The 14870-nt window shown below is 47.1% G+C and overlaps 1 protein-coding gene across 2 annotated transcripts; it reads right to left on the reverse strand.

Moving 5' to 3' along the window:
* Window positions 1–679: 679 nt before the first annotated feature.
* Window positions 680–12726, reverse strand: CCDC63 (coiled-coil domain containing 63). Of its 2 annotated transcripts, XM_067539368.1 has the most exons (12): window positions 12626–12726; window positions 12218–12304; window positions 11592–11758; window positions 10665–10854; window positions 9052–9171; window positions 8516–8697; window positions 7520–7701; window positions 5928–6148; window positions 4482–4556; window positions 3105–3297; window positions 2473–2670; window positions 680–1439 (listed from the first exon to the last, which is right to left on the reverse strand). In XM_067539368.1, exons 2-12 carry the CDS (start codon window positions 12230–12232, stop codon window positions 1324–1326), a joined length of 1659 nt encoding a protein of 552 aa, XP_067395469.1. In that variant the 5' UTR covers window positions 12233–12304; window positions 12626–12726; the 3' UTR covers window positions 680–1323. The 2 variants fall into 2 exon arrangements, with proteins under 2 accessions (XP_067395469.1, XP_067395470.1); XM_067539369.1 differs by lacking the exon at window positions 9052–9171.
* Window positions 12727–14870: the final 2144 nt, after the last annotated feature.

A 14870-nucleotide genomic window follows, 5' to 3' on the forward strand; every position in this document is an offset into this window, starting at 1 on the left:
AGTGGATTTACGCTGCAGCCAAGTCAGATCAGGATTTGGCTGAAAAACCTTTATCCCATCTGCCTTTGGATTCCAGTTGGGACATTGTCACAGTGCCAGGTCTTGGGGAAAACTTCAGGTGCATTTATTACAACATTTACTTTATCCTGGCCTGTTGGCCTCACTGATTCCAAGGGCAGGCAAATCTGGATTACCATGTGCTTTCCTTCTGAGCAACCATGGCTGAGGGGTACTGCAGACTGGGAAATCGCCTGACTCTGTGCACTAAGCAATCAATGGCTGTTTTGGACTCGAAGATCAGGCGGTAGCTAGCAGTCAAACTGTTCAGAAGAACACCTGGTTGCTTCCACTTTTGAGCTTTTCTATAACACCACCACATAGCGCTTATACAGCACTTTTCATGAGTAGATCTCAAAGCACTTTACAAAGGAGGGCAGCATCCGTATCCCCATTTTACAGATGGGGAAACTGAGGCACAGAGCAGCAGCTGTGATTTGCCTAAGGTCACCCAGCCAGCCCATGGCAGAGCTAGGACTAGAACCCAGCTCTCCTGAGTCCCACTCTAGTGCTCTAACCACTAGATCACTGTGCCTCCCTGCTGGCTAGTTTGCCCCCGTGTTTCTAGATCTCTGGGATTCTCACCAGGGTTTTTCTAGAGCCAGAATATTTATTAATTGGAACAGAGGTGTTAAAAATCATGGGTCAGATCCTCTGCTGGGGAAATGAGCTCTATTAAATTCTGAATTGAAATGAGTTGAGGAGCCAGCCCCATGTACTAAAGAGGCAGTCACAGTCCAACAGAAGAATCATCTCAGATCTGAAACACCTGGAAGGGCAGCATTGACTCAGGCCTTCGTTCTTCAGTTCACTCTGTGGGGTCTTTGAACAGGGTCCTGCCTGTTATGTGTAGACGTTGAAGAGCTCATGGCAATTTGCATAGGCAGAGGAGATGGAAAAGTGAGGTTGAGCCCACTTTTGGCCATTAAATGCCTATGCACTTAGTGCAACACAGAGGATGTTAGTCCCACTGCCATGGCCAAATCGTTGTTAACTGCTGTTAAACAGTTGCTACCCTCCTTCCCACCCCAGAAGTGGTTGCATTTCATTATATGCAATGCCTGCATATAATTTGTAATGCTATGTTTTAAGTCTGTAAAAGGCTTCGGGATCCTGTTGGATGGCAAAGGCTTTGTAAATACAAGACAGTAATAGCATTCCTGAGACTTAAATTTAGCTCTGTTTAAATTAAGCACAGAATCAGATTTTAATTTCCAGTGAATTAAGAACCTATTATTTATACCCATTGTATTTGCATTTCCTGTTCTATAAAATTATCCCTCTCTTCTTGTCTTTGTCCAGCGACATCTTACTGGACTTTTCCTTCTCGAAGTTCCCAACAATCAGGTTGCGCAAACTGCCATGGTCCAAAGGCCAATCAACTGTTCCAAAAAAAAAAATCAACCCTGGGATTAGGGCGAAAGATCTCTCCAGAGCTTCAGTTAAAATCCTAACTTGTCACCGGGCAAACCCAGGCTTTCTGATAACTGTAACAGACAGCTGCTAATACCATCTCAATAATAATACGCAAATCCATGTGGCCGCTGCTCTGCTACTGCATTTCATTCCCATGGCCTTCTGATCATAACATTTCTAAGTCCCCAGATTGTCAGAAATTTGCCCACTCTAATAAAACAGTGGACCAAATCCTGGGGCAGGCACTGAGCACGTACATCTCCCATTGACTTCAGCAGGAAATAGGCAACAACCAGCATTTGGCTCCTCTTAGAAACTATGGGCCCGATTCTGTGACTCCATTCCTGTGCTAGGGGAAGAGGTAGGGCTGTGGTGGAGGTGGGTTTAAGCCACTTTTGCTCCCCTGTATTTTGGGGCTATAAAGAATCCTGTTTGACCCCTTCATTTAATTTAGAGCAGCCCCAGGGCTACTTTTGTGCTTAACTTCCCATGGTCACTATGAGCCCTGGGAAGCAGAGAACAGCCATAATGCATGACTCCAGACACCCCATCCCAGGGGCTGGAAGCAGGATTGGCACAGCACAGAGCTCTTATACCAGCTGGGGCAGCCCCCGCCACGGAGATATTCTCATTTCCACCTGCTTTAAGGCTTCTTTGTGGCAGCGTGATGTAAAAGGGCCTTGGCGTAACTGACAGCCACGCCGTTAGATCTTTCTGAACAGGTTCCCAAGGGAAGTCAGGAATCCCCATCACTGGAGCCATTTCAAGCCAGGCTGGATGGAGCACTAGCCAAGATGGGAACATACTGGCAAGTGGCTTGGGGGAGCGGGTTATAATCCAGGGAGCCTTTTCCAGCTCTGACTGCTATGATCCTGGCATTTGAGTCACATTCCCCATTTTGTTCCTTTTGCCATCACTTTTCTTCCACCCCAGCCAGGCCTGTGTGATAGATAGTATTTGAATGCAAGTAAGGCTGGGAGAGAAGACCCGACTACTTACAATCCTCTATGTTCTCTGCTACGTGCTCTATGGTAGGGGAAGACGGGGATAATTTTGCAGCATCCATACTTTTAAGGAGTCCTGCTCCACCCAAAAACGGATTCAATAAAGGGAGCGAATCCTGCTCTCCCTCGACCTCCTTATAACGCAGGAAGGATTCAATGAGCAGGAGATCATTGGTCTTCTTTTCTATGATACCTGGGGGGGGACAAGTTGAAACTGATGACCCCTCAGATAAGATATTGTCCATTCCAAGCCCACGTCTGGCAAAAGACCCCCTGGCAGGCAGGAGCCTGGGTTCTATTTCAAACTCTGGTGTGACATAGGATATCACTGGCTAGGTGAGGCCTCGGGTTTGTGAGACCCTATACAAAACAGACCAGACCCCACATTCCCCCTAGACCCAAGGTAAACTCAGGAGTCCTGATCCCTAGACCCTGCTCCAACCCCTAGGCCCCACATTCCCCTCTAGAGCCAAGAGGAGAACTCAGGAGTGCAAGAGCCCCTTGTTCTAATGACTGGCCCCATGCTCACTCTCTATCAGTGAATTTCTTTGAAATAGGTTTTGTGGGGGGGGAGGGGGGGGGATTTTAGTAAAATTTGGGCAAAGGAAAGGCCGCTGAACAGCTCACCAAAATACTGCATCAGGTTCAGATCCGTGATCTCCCCGCTCTCCCCCAGCTGTTCCATTATCTTGGCGTCATCGCAGTGTATTTGTTTAAACAGAAAGCCCACGGCGGACTTCAGCTGGTCCAGGACCTTGCTGCTCTCTTTACAGGTGTACTCGTACAGGTTGGCATCTTCGGTGGTTTTCGTTAGCTTCTCCTATCAGCGCAAAACAACGCCATCCCAACAGTAATCTAGGGATCTGTACCACGTACACAAGATGGGCCCAAAGCAAACCCTATTATCTGAGCCCCGGAAGCCATGCCCCATCCGAACACCCTCAGCTCTGTTTGCAGCTCAGGCCCAATTTCAGTTCAGTCTTCGAGGGTTTGGGGAGCGTCTCCACACAGAAGGTGCATGTGAAAGACACTGAGCACAAACCAGTGTGGAAACGTATTGGACTGAACTCACGCCCACTGTAACTCAACTGATGCCATGTGTCTCGGGACAGCAGCCTTCTCCTGGCAGCCCCTCCGAGATGCAGGACAAGACCACCAAGTGTCCCCTGAAAGATCGTGGGGCAGGATCTCAGCACTTAGGAGTCAGGCTCACAATGCCCCACTTCCCGCAAGCCATCTCACTGAAGTTGGGGGGCTCCAGGGAGGGTGGCTAGGAAAGGCCACGTGGGGGGGAGAATGAGCCAAGGGCTCTGTGAATTGCAACAGCCCAGGTCTATACAGTGGGCCTGGCATGACTGACAGGGCTATACCCTGAACCCATCGGGCTTGGGGGGCACCCCGGGTTGGTTAGCAGTTCCCAATCACAAGGCGAGGGTTGCTCTCACAGAGCCTGCTCCAGCATGCTGAGCTGGAAAGGGCTCAGACAGGGGCTGAGGGAAAGGGCCGGCAAAAGCCAAACCAGGGTCCTCTGCTTGGATCAGCCAATCACTGCCCCCTCGGCACACACTGGCATCAGAGCTGACAGGAGGGGAGGGAAGGGACACCCTCTATTGCCGAGGATAGTCTATAACTAGTGGAGCCAGAAGGGGCAGAGGCTGGATCGGAGGAGCCGGAACTTGCGGTGGGTCTGCATCCCTGCACACAACAGAGCTCCGAACCCCAGTGGCAGAGGTTTTCAGGGGTGGCCTGCAGGCCAAGGGGCAGAGCAGGGCCAATGGAGGGCAGTAGCCACTCTCCTCCACAGAGGGTAGCATTCCGCCTCAGAGGCTGCAGCCCTAGCAGTGGCGTAGCTCCTTCTACCAATCCCCATGCACAGAAATCCCAGTGCCTGGCCAAGCCATGCAGACTGCATCCAAGGGCCCAGAATCTGCCTCAGATGGTACATAATGCACAGCCCGGGGGTAGGTCACTGGCTAGCCAGGCTCTCCCCAGAGAACGCCTTACCTCCATCTCCTTGAGGTTGGCGTTGCTTGCACCATCAGCAACCTTCTGTTGGGATTTTAAGTGAAGAATTTCATTCTACATAAAAGATGAGCACATGAAATTCATGATTAGGGCTGCCGCAGGCTGCAGAACAAACCATATCCTGATGGCTTTGTATGTAGCAGCGCCATTAACTCAGCTGTACATTAGCAATGACCGTGCCGGTGTTAAACCCACAGCAGGGCTGCTTACACACAGGGTCTGCTTCCTGCAAGGTCCACTTCCTGCTCTCATTCATCCTCATGCACGCCTCAGTGACGGCAAATGAGCTGACATGGGAACAAGCCAGAGCAGAATATGGCTCCTTGTCGTCTACCTTCGGTTAAAATAATCCCTTCTAAAATCAAGCAGGATTTTCTGAAGGCAGCAGCAAGTCCTAGCATTATTCCCTCCCTGGGTGTTCAAAGAGAAAATGGGAGAAAAGTTCTACTGATTGCAGCAAATACCATTATTCTGAGCTCACGTCATTGCAACTTGAAAAAAGTGGGCCAGTTCCTCATCAACTGGTGTAAAACAGTGGAGCAATGCTGATTTACCCCAGCTGAAGATCTTGTCTTTGGTAGAAGGCCTTGAGCTCCAGGGATTGGTAATCAATCATTCTCTGTAAAGTATCTATCACCCTAGAATCCAAGTGATTGGAAACGCTTTGGGGCACGGCCATCTTTTTGTTCAGTGTTTGTACACACAACACTTTCACTGGCCTATCAAACAGGCCAGAGCTTATACGATGGGCAAAGTAAGGGGATCTCGGGATCCCATCAATAGGAGCTGGAGTGTGGATCCTATTCTGTTTGAGTTTGGATTTGATGAAAATGTTATGGCAGGTAGGGAGCCAGGTTCATGGGCAGGACAGACAGAGCTTTTCACTGATAGAGGTAAAAACACTGCTCTCCAAAACCTCAAACCAGGAGCCAAATCCTGAAGTCCACCATCAGTCACCTCTCCCCAACAATCAATGGGAGTCTCACCAGGACGAAGCCCGCGTAAGAGCTTCCAGACTTGATCCCACACAGTAGAACTTTTGCACCATTTGCGGTCACATTTCTGTGCACATTTCCAGTGAGGCCCATCCCAATGATGGCCACTAAAAATAACATCGGATCAAGTCGGGTCAACATCTCACGCAGCAAACACTCCCAGCTCTGCACAGTTACTGAACGTCACTGTCTTGCAGTATCTCCTCTGGGTACAAGGTGGCAGCAATGAGATGAGGATTTCGTCTCCTAGATTAGAGTTCTATTTTTTTTTTATACCCCAATTTATGTTCTAAAAGTTGCACGCCTGCTGTGGGATCGGCAGCTGAGGCCTGAGCGTGGGCGGCAACAGCTGCAAGAGCGGAAAGAAGAAAACCTCAAGCTAAAAGAGAAATGACAGCATGAAGAGTGTAGAAAAGCAGCCGGGACTGACCTGTATGTCCTCTGTCTTCTTCTGCAGCCGCTCCATTTCATTGTTCAGTTCCGTGACATAGCTGAAGTACGCAAAGTTTTTCTCCTCTTTCTCGATGAAATCTGCCACCAGCTGACCAATGTCCCCGTCCTCACACAGCTTCAGCAGGCGCATGTAAGCCACCTCATAGCTCTCAAAGCTTTCACCTTTGCTTTTTTTGGCCCGCTTGCTTGCCTTCCGGGCTGGAAGAGAACCAAGGGCAACATGGAAACTGCTGGGTCAGCAAATTACCTGAGCTTCTTGTTATTATTATGTTCGTCCAGGCCCATCGTTGGTCAAACTCAAAAGAATTCACCAGAAAACACTGGATTAAATTCATGGCCCACGGGGAAAACATCGGTGGAGGGGAAGGAGTGGGGTGTAGAATGCAAGCTCAGGAAGGCCAACAAAATCAATCAACAGCAGGTCTGGAGAACAGGACATGACAGAGAGACCAAAGGAGCTGATTTATAGAGACTAAGGGCACGTCTACACCGTGGCTGAGAGCTGTAATTCTCAGCTCAAGTGGATGCTGCTTAAGCTGGCACCTAAAAATAGCAGTGTGGCTGTGGTGCCTCAGACAAGCTCCACAAGTGCAGAGTCCTGCCCGACTGACCCCCTGGTTATGTATCTGGGTGGTTGGCCCAAGTCACCACGGCCACACTGAGCATGCATACGCGTACATCTACCCGACCTGGGATTACACCTGCAGACATACCATAAGAAAACTGTGGGGTGCAACTCATGGCCCATAAACAGCTGCAAGATAACTATAAATGGAGGATAGGAATTTCTCCCTGTCTGAGGATGTCTGAGCTAAGGAAGAGGAGCCAAATTCTGCCTCAGTCCCATTGGTGCCACCTCACCGAACTCATCTGAAGTGCAACAATAAATGATTAGCCCCCTATAGTGTACACTGAAACTAGAGCCTGTTTCCTTTCCCCCACCACCCCAGAAGAGACCCCTCTCCAGCGCCTCTCCCCCTCCCACTGCCACAAGGTCCCATAGAATTACTGAAATGTAGGCCTGGAAGGGACCCATGACACCACTGTCAAGTTTCACAGCTCACTGATGGCTGCCTGGTTCAAATCAGAAGTAACACCACTGATGTCAATGAAGTTACCCTGGAGTGAGTGGAGAATCCAGACTATGGTGTCTCTGTATCGTGGGCCATAGCCTGGCTTCCCTAAAGCCAACGGGATTTTTGCCAATGTCTTCAACACTAGCAGGATTTAGTCCTCTGTCCACAGAAGGCCAAATGGCCTTTCACATCACCATTACCTTCATGGACATTGCCACTCATTCTGTGAGAGGACAGGGACACTCCCTGGTCCCCCACGAGCAGGGAATTAACCCCAGCTCAGTGTCCCCATCCCCTCACACAGGGGCTCAGGGCAGCGATTACTGGAGTGAGAGACACAGGGGTCAGACCCTATCTGGGAAGGTGCGGACCAGGAAGGAGTGTTCTGTGTCCTTGTTATGAAAACCAGGCCCAACTGACTGTGACCGCGGGGTTTTGTGCTGAGTCACACCAGCTTCCATATGGGGTTTTTTTTTTTGTTATCTCATAGTACCTTCTTCCTTTTTGGCCTGTTCCTCAAAGTCTGAGCGGTCCACTAATTTGATGAGCATGAAGGCTTTCAGCTTGGTCTCGTGGTCAAAGACACGCTCCAGCTCCCTGAATTCCACGTTATACTGTGCGATATCTTTGCAGCGCCTTTCTTTCATGGCGGAAATCCTTGCCAGGGCCTCCACCCTAGACCCAGCCAGAAATCACACAATGCTCCCCGTTAGCTAGTTAGTCCTTCTTTGGTGACAATCCACATGCATCGTTCCAGACACTGATTCAACAATTTAACTAGCGGCATAGAAAGACTGTGGATCCTGAACAGCACAATGCAGGGGAATGGGGTATAGAGTCTTTCCCCTCGAGGGAATTGGTTAGAATACGGGCCAGGTTTGTAGCGACCAAGCGTTGTTCCAGCATGGCTGCCATTTGGTGGAGGGTGGGAAATGACATGGTGTGGTTCGGTTTCCGTAGGACAGAAGTTCATACCTCACAAACCACCACTGCAATCGGCCCTAACGGGCTCCCCCGGTCTTAGCTAAGAGGCCAAGTGTTTGAATGGCTGATCCCTACATGGTCCTGCCTGAGGCGTGCTTGCCGTGGGCCGCATGGATGAAGACCACTCTACTCTGCCTGTCCAAAGGATGAACAAAGGAACTCAGGTTCCAGGCCCATCAATCAAGCATCTTTCCTGAGCGCTAGAAAACTCATCTAGGCCCACATTTTCAAATGCCCAGCTTTGGACATCTAGGGCCTGATTTTCACAAGTGCTGAGCACCCACAGCTCCAGCTGAAGTCCATGGGAGCTGCCAGAGATCAACACTTCTGAAAATCAGGTTCCAGGTATTTAACGTTGAGCACCCAGAATCAGTGGGCACGTCTTAAAATCTGATCCTCTGTGGATATTTATTAATGAATAAAATGGGTGTCTGTGCTCTGGAGAGCAATACCATATGTACTGCAAAGAGCCAACCTGGCTTTGGCCCTTTCCTCTCCCATTTACCGTTGTTCGTATGCTTGGGTGGACTGCTCAATGGCAGTGTCCATTGTTTTCTTCTGCTGATCTAGCTTTTTATGCAGTTTTGAATAGAAGTTGTCAAAAATAGCTTTCTGACATCGCAGATTTTCAATCTCTTCTCTGAGTTTGGCATTCATGGTCAAGATGGTATCGAAATGGACAGTGACCTGGGAAGACAGGTTGCAAATGAAAAGTCTGTAACAGGGAGGCAGAAGAGGAAAGAGAAGCCCAGTTATTATGGGTCAAATAAATTACAACGGTGTTGGGACAAACACAGCCCAGAGAAGTCTTAAGTGGGCCCTCTGGCTACCCCCGTCTTTAATACAGCAGCGCAGCCCAATGAGCCTACAGCAGAGGTCACTTGGCTCAGGAGCTGGGACCTGTCGCTATTGAAGTCCACCTGCCTTAAATTCTCTTGATAATAGAAAAATACCTTGCAAATGCTCCACATACAGGTTAGCCATCTACTCAAGGAGCTGCAGTGCAAAATGTATCAACAGCACTGTAAAGCAATTGCTTACATGGTTTAGGCGATTTTCCAGCATCTGAATCTGCTTTTGCAGCCATTTGCTATCGTTCGCTTGTTTCACCTTTGCTACAATCAGTTTTTGTTTCTTGATCTTTTTTTCCATCTCTATTATCTAAAAAATATAAATCCACCTTTATATTCTGGATTTTTGTCAGTTTGCTTAGCCAATATAAATAGCCATGTGTTGATCTGAGCTACAGTAATCCATGTCAGTAATGATCTTCCATTTACAGAGCAGCTTTTATCCCAAATGATCCCTCTTTACAGACACTGAAGTACAAACTATAAACAAAAGTCACTTTATTTTCATGTCACCACTGAAATACAGCTATCTGGGTGGTGAAACAGCAGCTGTTTAGGCCACAACAACACACAACAGCGTAGAACAGAAAATGAAGAATATTTTATCACAGTGGCTCTTGTGCCATGGTCGTCAGGCCACCTACAGTCTGCGAAGCCCTTTCTGAAGGGGCATATAATGAAATATTTGGAGAACTGGGGAGTTGGGAGAAACTCCCAACACATAATGGTCAGAAGAATGCAAAAGTTGGAGAACCACTGTAACTGACCCCCACCAGCAGGATGATCACTGATTCCATATTGACTCAAAGAAGAAAGTGCCACCTACTGAATCTCCCAGATCACTGCTGTAGCATCTGGGTGTTCCTTGGTCTCCTCTCCAAATACTGGCCAGACCCAACTCTGCTTAGCCTATAAGAGCTGAGGATATTTTTATTGTATGTATTTGGTTATTTTTTTAAATGTCAAGTCTCAGGGCACATATATGAATGTAACAAAAAACATACCATTTCTGCCTCTTTTCCAAGAAAAACGATGAGAGTAAGGGTGGGGTGGGGGATATTCCCTAGCAAATCTCACAGTTCCCTTCCCCCCATCCAGACCACCCCCTCAAACCATAGTGGTGTTTAGGAACCAGGCCGGGACCAGAGTCAAATCCAAAGTCACTGGCCAAACTCCCACTGACTTTAATAGGAACAGATTAAGTCCATAATGTCTTCAAGTCATGTGTCTTTTGCTCAGGCGGTGACATTATATTCCAAAACCTGAACTGACACATTTTACATACAAGTGCTTCAAACACAGAATTCACTGGCAAAGAAACTGAAGACAGGCCAGGTTTTGTTCCTAATACTTTAATTATTTGATTCAGACCTTTATTCCCTTTGGCTATTTCATGCCATGGTATTGTCACTGTAGTGTTCAGCATAATTAGGTCATAATCCTTTGGGTTACATTATCAGTTAGAGCAGAAACCTGAAAACTTACAGCCAATTTAGGGTCTGATCCCACAGACATTTACCTGAGTAGTCCTCAGATATGCAAGAAATCCCACTTACTTCACTGGCACTACTCAAGTAAGACTTACTCAGGTGTGTAATGGAGGCAGTCCCCAGGAACCTTGGTAGCAATCAGTGAATTGCTCTTTTGACAAGCAATAAATGTGAAGACACCTGAAGCTATACAGCTGCACAGCTGCAAAGCAAAAAGCTACGATCCCACTTGTAAAAATAGGGTGGCATCGCTAATTGTGTGGCTTTGCTACTATGTATCATTTTTATTCATTTAACTGTTCAGATACTCTACCTTATTGTCAAGTTCAGCTATCAGGGCTTTTGTTGCTCTAATCAGAGAATCATACTCCTCTCTGGTCTGTAAAAGAAATTTAAGTTCCATACAATTTCTGTCATCCAGCATTATATTTCTCTGTGACTTTGTAAGGCTCAAGAGTAATGTAATCTCTTCATGTTCCTGCTTCAGTGAATATATTTCTTTTCTGTAGAAAAAATTATAAAAATAAAATTTGGTATTTAGCATCTTCAGAGCACAGTACAAACATTAACTATTTAACCCTTGCAATTTCAGCTTCAAGCTTTTGGAGAGGGAGAAATTAGTTTAGACAAATTATTTTTAAAATACATAAAAGATATTCCCCCACCAAAAAAATTAAGAGTTTTTCCAAAATTGTATACACTTTATGGTCTAACCCTGTTGTTCTCTTGCATTTAAAACGGCCACTGATTTCAAAGGAAGTTCTGCATATGGTAAGGATCAGGACCTAAATAAAGGGACTGTAATTATTCTAAGCAAACAGATTAATTCTGTGAAAGCAGGAAATTCAAAAGATTATCAAGAGACTAGTCCCATATAAAGAGCTCGATCCTGTATTTCTTGTGTATCCGATATTCCCATTGACTCCAATGGATGAGCGTTGGCTGGAGGACCGGGCCAAAGCCTATATATAAATGTATATTTTTTGGACCTCCAGTATCGTGTAGTATGTAAAACACAGAGGGTCATATTCCCAGCTGATGCACATTGGCATAGTTCTATTGAAGTCAACGCAGCTACACCATTTTACTCAAGCTGAGGATCGGGCCCAGCGTGGTTTTAATGTAACTGCTCCTGGTGTAAGTCAGAGCAGAATCAGGCCCACAGACTACAAGTGCATCCCAGGGTTGAAGGCGCGTTTTCTTTTTCAGTCACAGACTAGCAAAACAAAGCTGCCCTTACTCCTGATGGTACATTTCCTGTTGAGCCTTGACACCAAAAGACTTCCGTCTTTCTACCATCATCCGAAACTGCTGCTGCAGCTTCCGGAGCTCAGTCTCAGCCATCTTTTCCTTCTCCTTCTCGGTGAAGTCCGAAGGGTCACTTCTGGACCGGGCCTCTTTCCAGCGCTGTGGAAATGGCACATTTTTGTCCAAATCTTAATAAGTTGCTTAAGAAAGTGCAAATACTATCACTAAGTGCCTACATACACTAACGCCTTCCATTGCCTAACACTGGACAGGTGCACAGAGATGTGGGGGATGGGCTCCCAGCACTTTCTTCCCCCATTTACATAAGAGCAGCCAGAATCTGGCCCAAAGCCACCACAACAACTCAATGACAAAGGATCAGACCACAGGAGTCCCTGACTCCCAGTCCACAGTTCAGATCCCTAGCCAATCCTTCCCCTCTAAAGCCAGCATTTATTCATATGAGGTGAAATCCTGGAACCTGGGAGTTCTGCCAGTGACTTCAGTACGGCCAGGATCCCACCCATGATCTGCTTGACACCAGTGTGAGACAGTGTGGGCAGTTTTGCTCATAACCCTCCCTGTAGCCTCTGACGTTGGCTTTGGGGATTTTTTTACCTGTGAACCCTTCATTGTTTCCTGTTGACGTCAGCCTTTAGCTCTGGGCAGATATTCCGATAAGGTGAACACTCCTCCAGAGAAGCTCTGTTCTTAAAGAAAAAATAGAGAAAGAACCGGCTGTGTCAGCGGATTCCCTGCACTGATTCGGGATTCAGGCTGTCTCCAGCCCCAGCCCCAAACCTCCTTTATTATCTTTGGCACATGAGAAAATGATCACAGATGGCTCCATGATGAATAAAAGAAGAACATTTGTAGTGATGTCACTGTGAACATATTCCTCCTATCCAGTTTATAATTAGGGGAAGAACAGATGGTTAAAGCCTATTCCAACCCATTCAGTTATCTGAGTTTCCATAGAAATCATAGCAAGGGCTCATGTTTGCAGAACAACCGCATGAAACATACCGCAGGCCTGAAGACGAAGGGGTAAAAGGAGATCGGTTGACATTTGGGGCATCAGATTCTGCCCTCAGCTCTGGGCACAGAAGTCCAATTGGCTTCTCCAGGAGAAGTGACGGGGGAATGTGAGGGCAGAATTTAGCCCCAAGGACCTCCTTTTCTTCAAATACAGCCTGGACAGTCATTAGCAGGGATCCTAGAAATCAATTTGCCACTGAAAAATGTGGAATTTGCGTTTTTACAGAGAATCTTTAGTTTTTACCTTTAGTGACAAAATAAAAACCTATAGTAACTATTAACCAAATTTTACTGAAAGTATCAGTGTCACTTATTCAATGCACACAACCTCCCCCTCTTGTGGTTGATTTTTTAATATACTTTAAGTTGATACTGGAACCCCATTTATCTGATCTAATTGGGACAGGGGCCAGATTGGATATGGGGTAATCAGGAGAATTGGCTAAGAGCATTCTATCGTTGTCAGCTGCGGATGGCGGGTGGTTCGGTTAATACAGAGAGCTGAATAACGGAGGCTTGGATAAACAGGGTTCTACTTGAATATCAATAAAACATTGTGTTCACCTGACACCTATATATATATTGTGGCTAGGGAAACTAAAGTTCAGCATTTTATTTTAATCACGGAAAAACGTGGATTTTTATGCTTGTTTGTCTGAAAAATTTGGAGGTTTTTATTTCAGAAAACTAGGATCCCTGGTCATTAGTAATCAGTATGGGATGGATCCTGACGTCCTTCTGTTAGCACTGGCTGCAGTGTGAGTTTGCATTGGGCCAGGAATGACGGCCAGATGGAGCCTGATCTTCCTGTAGGGGTGCAAAGGAGGCAAAGTAGAGACCGCACAAGGGCCCTTCCCTCTCTGCCTGTATGTCATCTGTGTCAGGCCCCATCCCTGTACTCTGCTCGCTCCCTATTCCACCAGGGTCACCATGGTCACCCAAAGCGGACAGGGAGGAGGTAGGGCCATGAATCTGGACCCCACTCCACACCACAGGGTTGCATGTGGCCCTCTGTATAAGAGGTGGCATATAAGGAACACTTCTCCAGCAAGTTGAGGAGTTCATGGAGGCCGTCTGCCTTCTAGGGGCTGTGCTGAGTGGTGCAACTCTGTGTTGTCTGCCCCTTCTTCTGGGCTGTTAAATTGTGCTGCTATATAGAAGCCCACAGGCTCACAATTCGGTCCAGATTTTCCAGAGAGCTCAGCACATTGGCTGCTGAGTGCCTTTGAAAAGCTGGCCTGGATTGGGGTGCCCAGACATGAGCTGAGCTGCTGTGGAAATCTGTCGCCAGTTGTGGGTGCTGAGCACTTGAAAACCTGGCCCTGAGCTCTTTGGAAAATCTGAGCCTGGCAAACAAAACTGCCCATGAGAGACCCCTAAATAGTGATGTGTTCGTATCCAACATGGCCTTTCTGTACATTTCTGTTGAGTGGTAACTGGAATGCTCTATCTATGCTCGGATCTTTTACAGATACCAAGCAAAAGTTACAACTTATCTATAATTGAGAGTTAATTCAGACTAAGGTAGGTTGTAAATTTAGAGCACAACTATTCCTGAATAACTCAAGCCTTTACACTTAACCCCTAACTTTACTGGTGGGTTTTTACATTTTAAAAGAAGAGTGCAACTGCTAAAGAAAACTCAGGTAATTAGAAAATATTTGTCTAATAACTTGGTAAAAAAAACAAACCGCAAGGCAGGTAAAACTCTTTGATGGGTTGCAGATGAAAGTCATTTCAGTTTTTACCCACTTCTCATCTTTGGAATATAGGTGCGCGCCCACACACACACACACACACTGACAATCTCACACCCTGCTAGTAGAGGAAACGTAACAAATCTTCTCCAAATCAGGGCCAGTCCTTGTAGAAAGGGCTTCGAAAACTACCCATCAAAGCTCGCGCCGATCACAAATGATCATCAATAAACTCCAAAATGAAGGGCCAGGCCCAGGAGGAGCCAAGGAGTCTGTCCGCTGCCTTCAGCCGGCTTTGGATCAGACCCTAACACCTCCTCCTGGGATACCCTTTTCCCTTTATAAAGTCACAGGCCTTGGGAGCCGGCTTGTCCTGGTCCAGCCGCTGTCAGGGGTGCAAAGATTTCCTCCCCCAGGGAAGCTGGCTTAGGTTTCCCCCCATTAGAGCACCAGGCTGTGCTGTGCTGTGCCCCAGCTGGGAACGTTAGCCCCTGAGAGAGGAGAGGAAGGAAAAGGGCCCATCCCATCCCACAGCA

Source organism: Emydura macquarii, unplaced genomic scaffold, assembly GCF_026122565.2.
Source record: "Emydura macquarii macquarii isolate MOO-44397 ecotype Brisbane River unplaced genomic scaffold, CSIRO-AGI_Emac_v2 contig_554, whole genome shotgun sequence".
NCBI lineage: Eukaryota > Metazoa > Chordata > Testudines > Chelidae > Emydura > Emydura macquarii.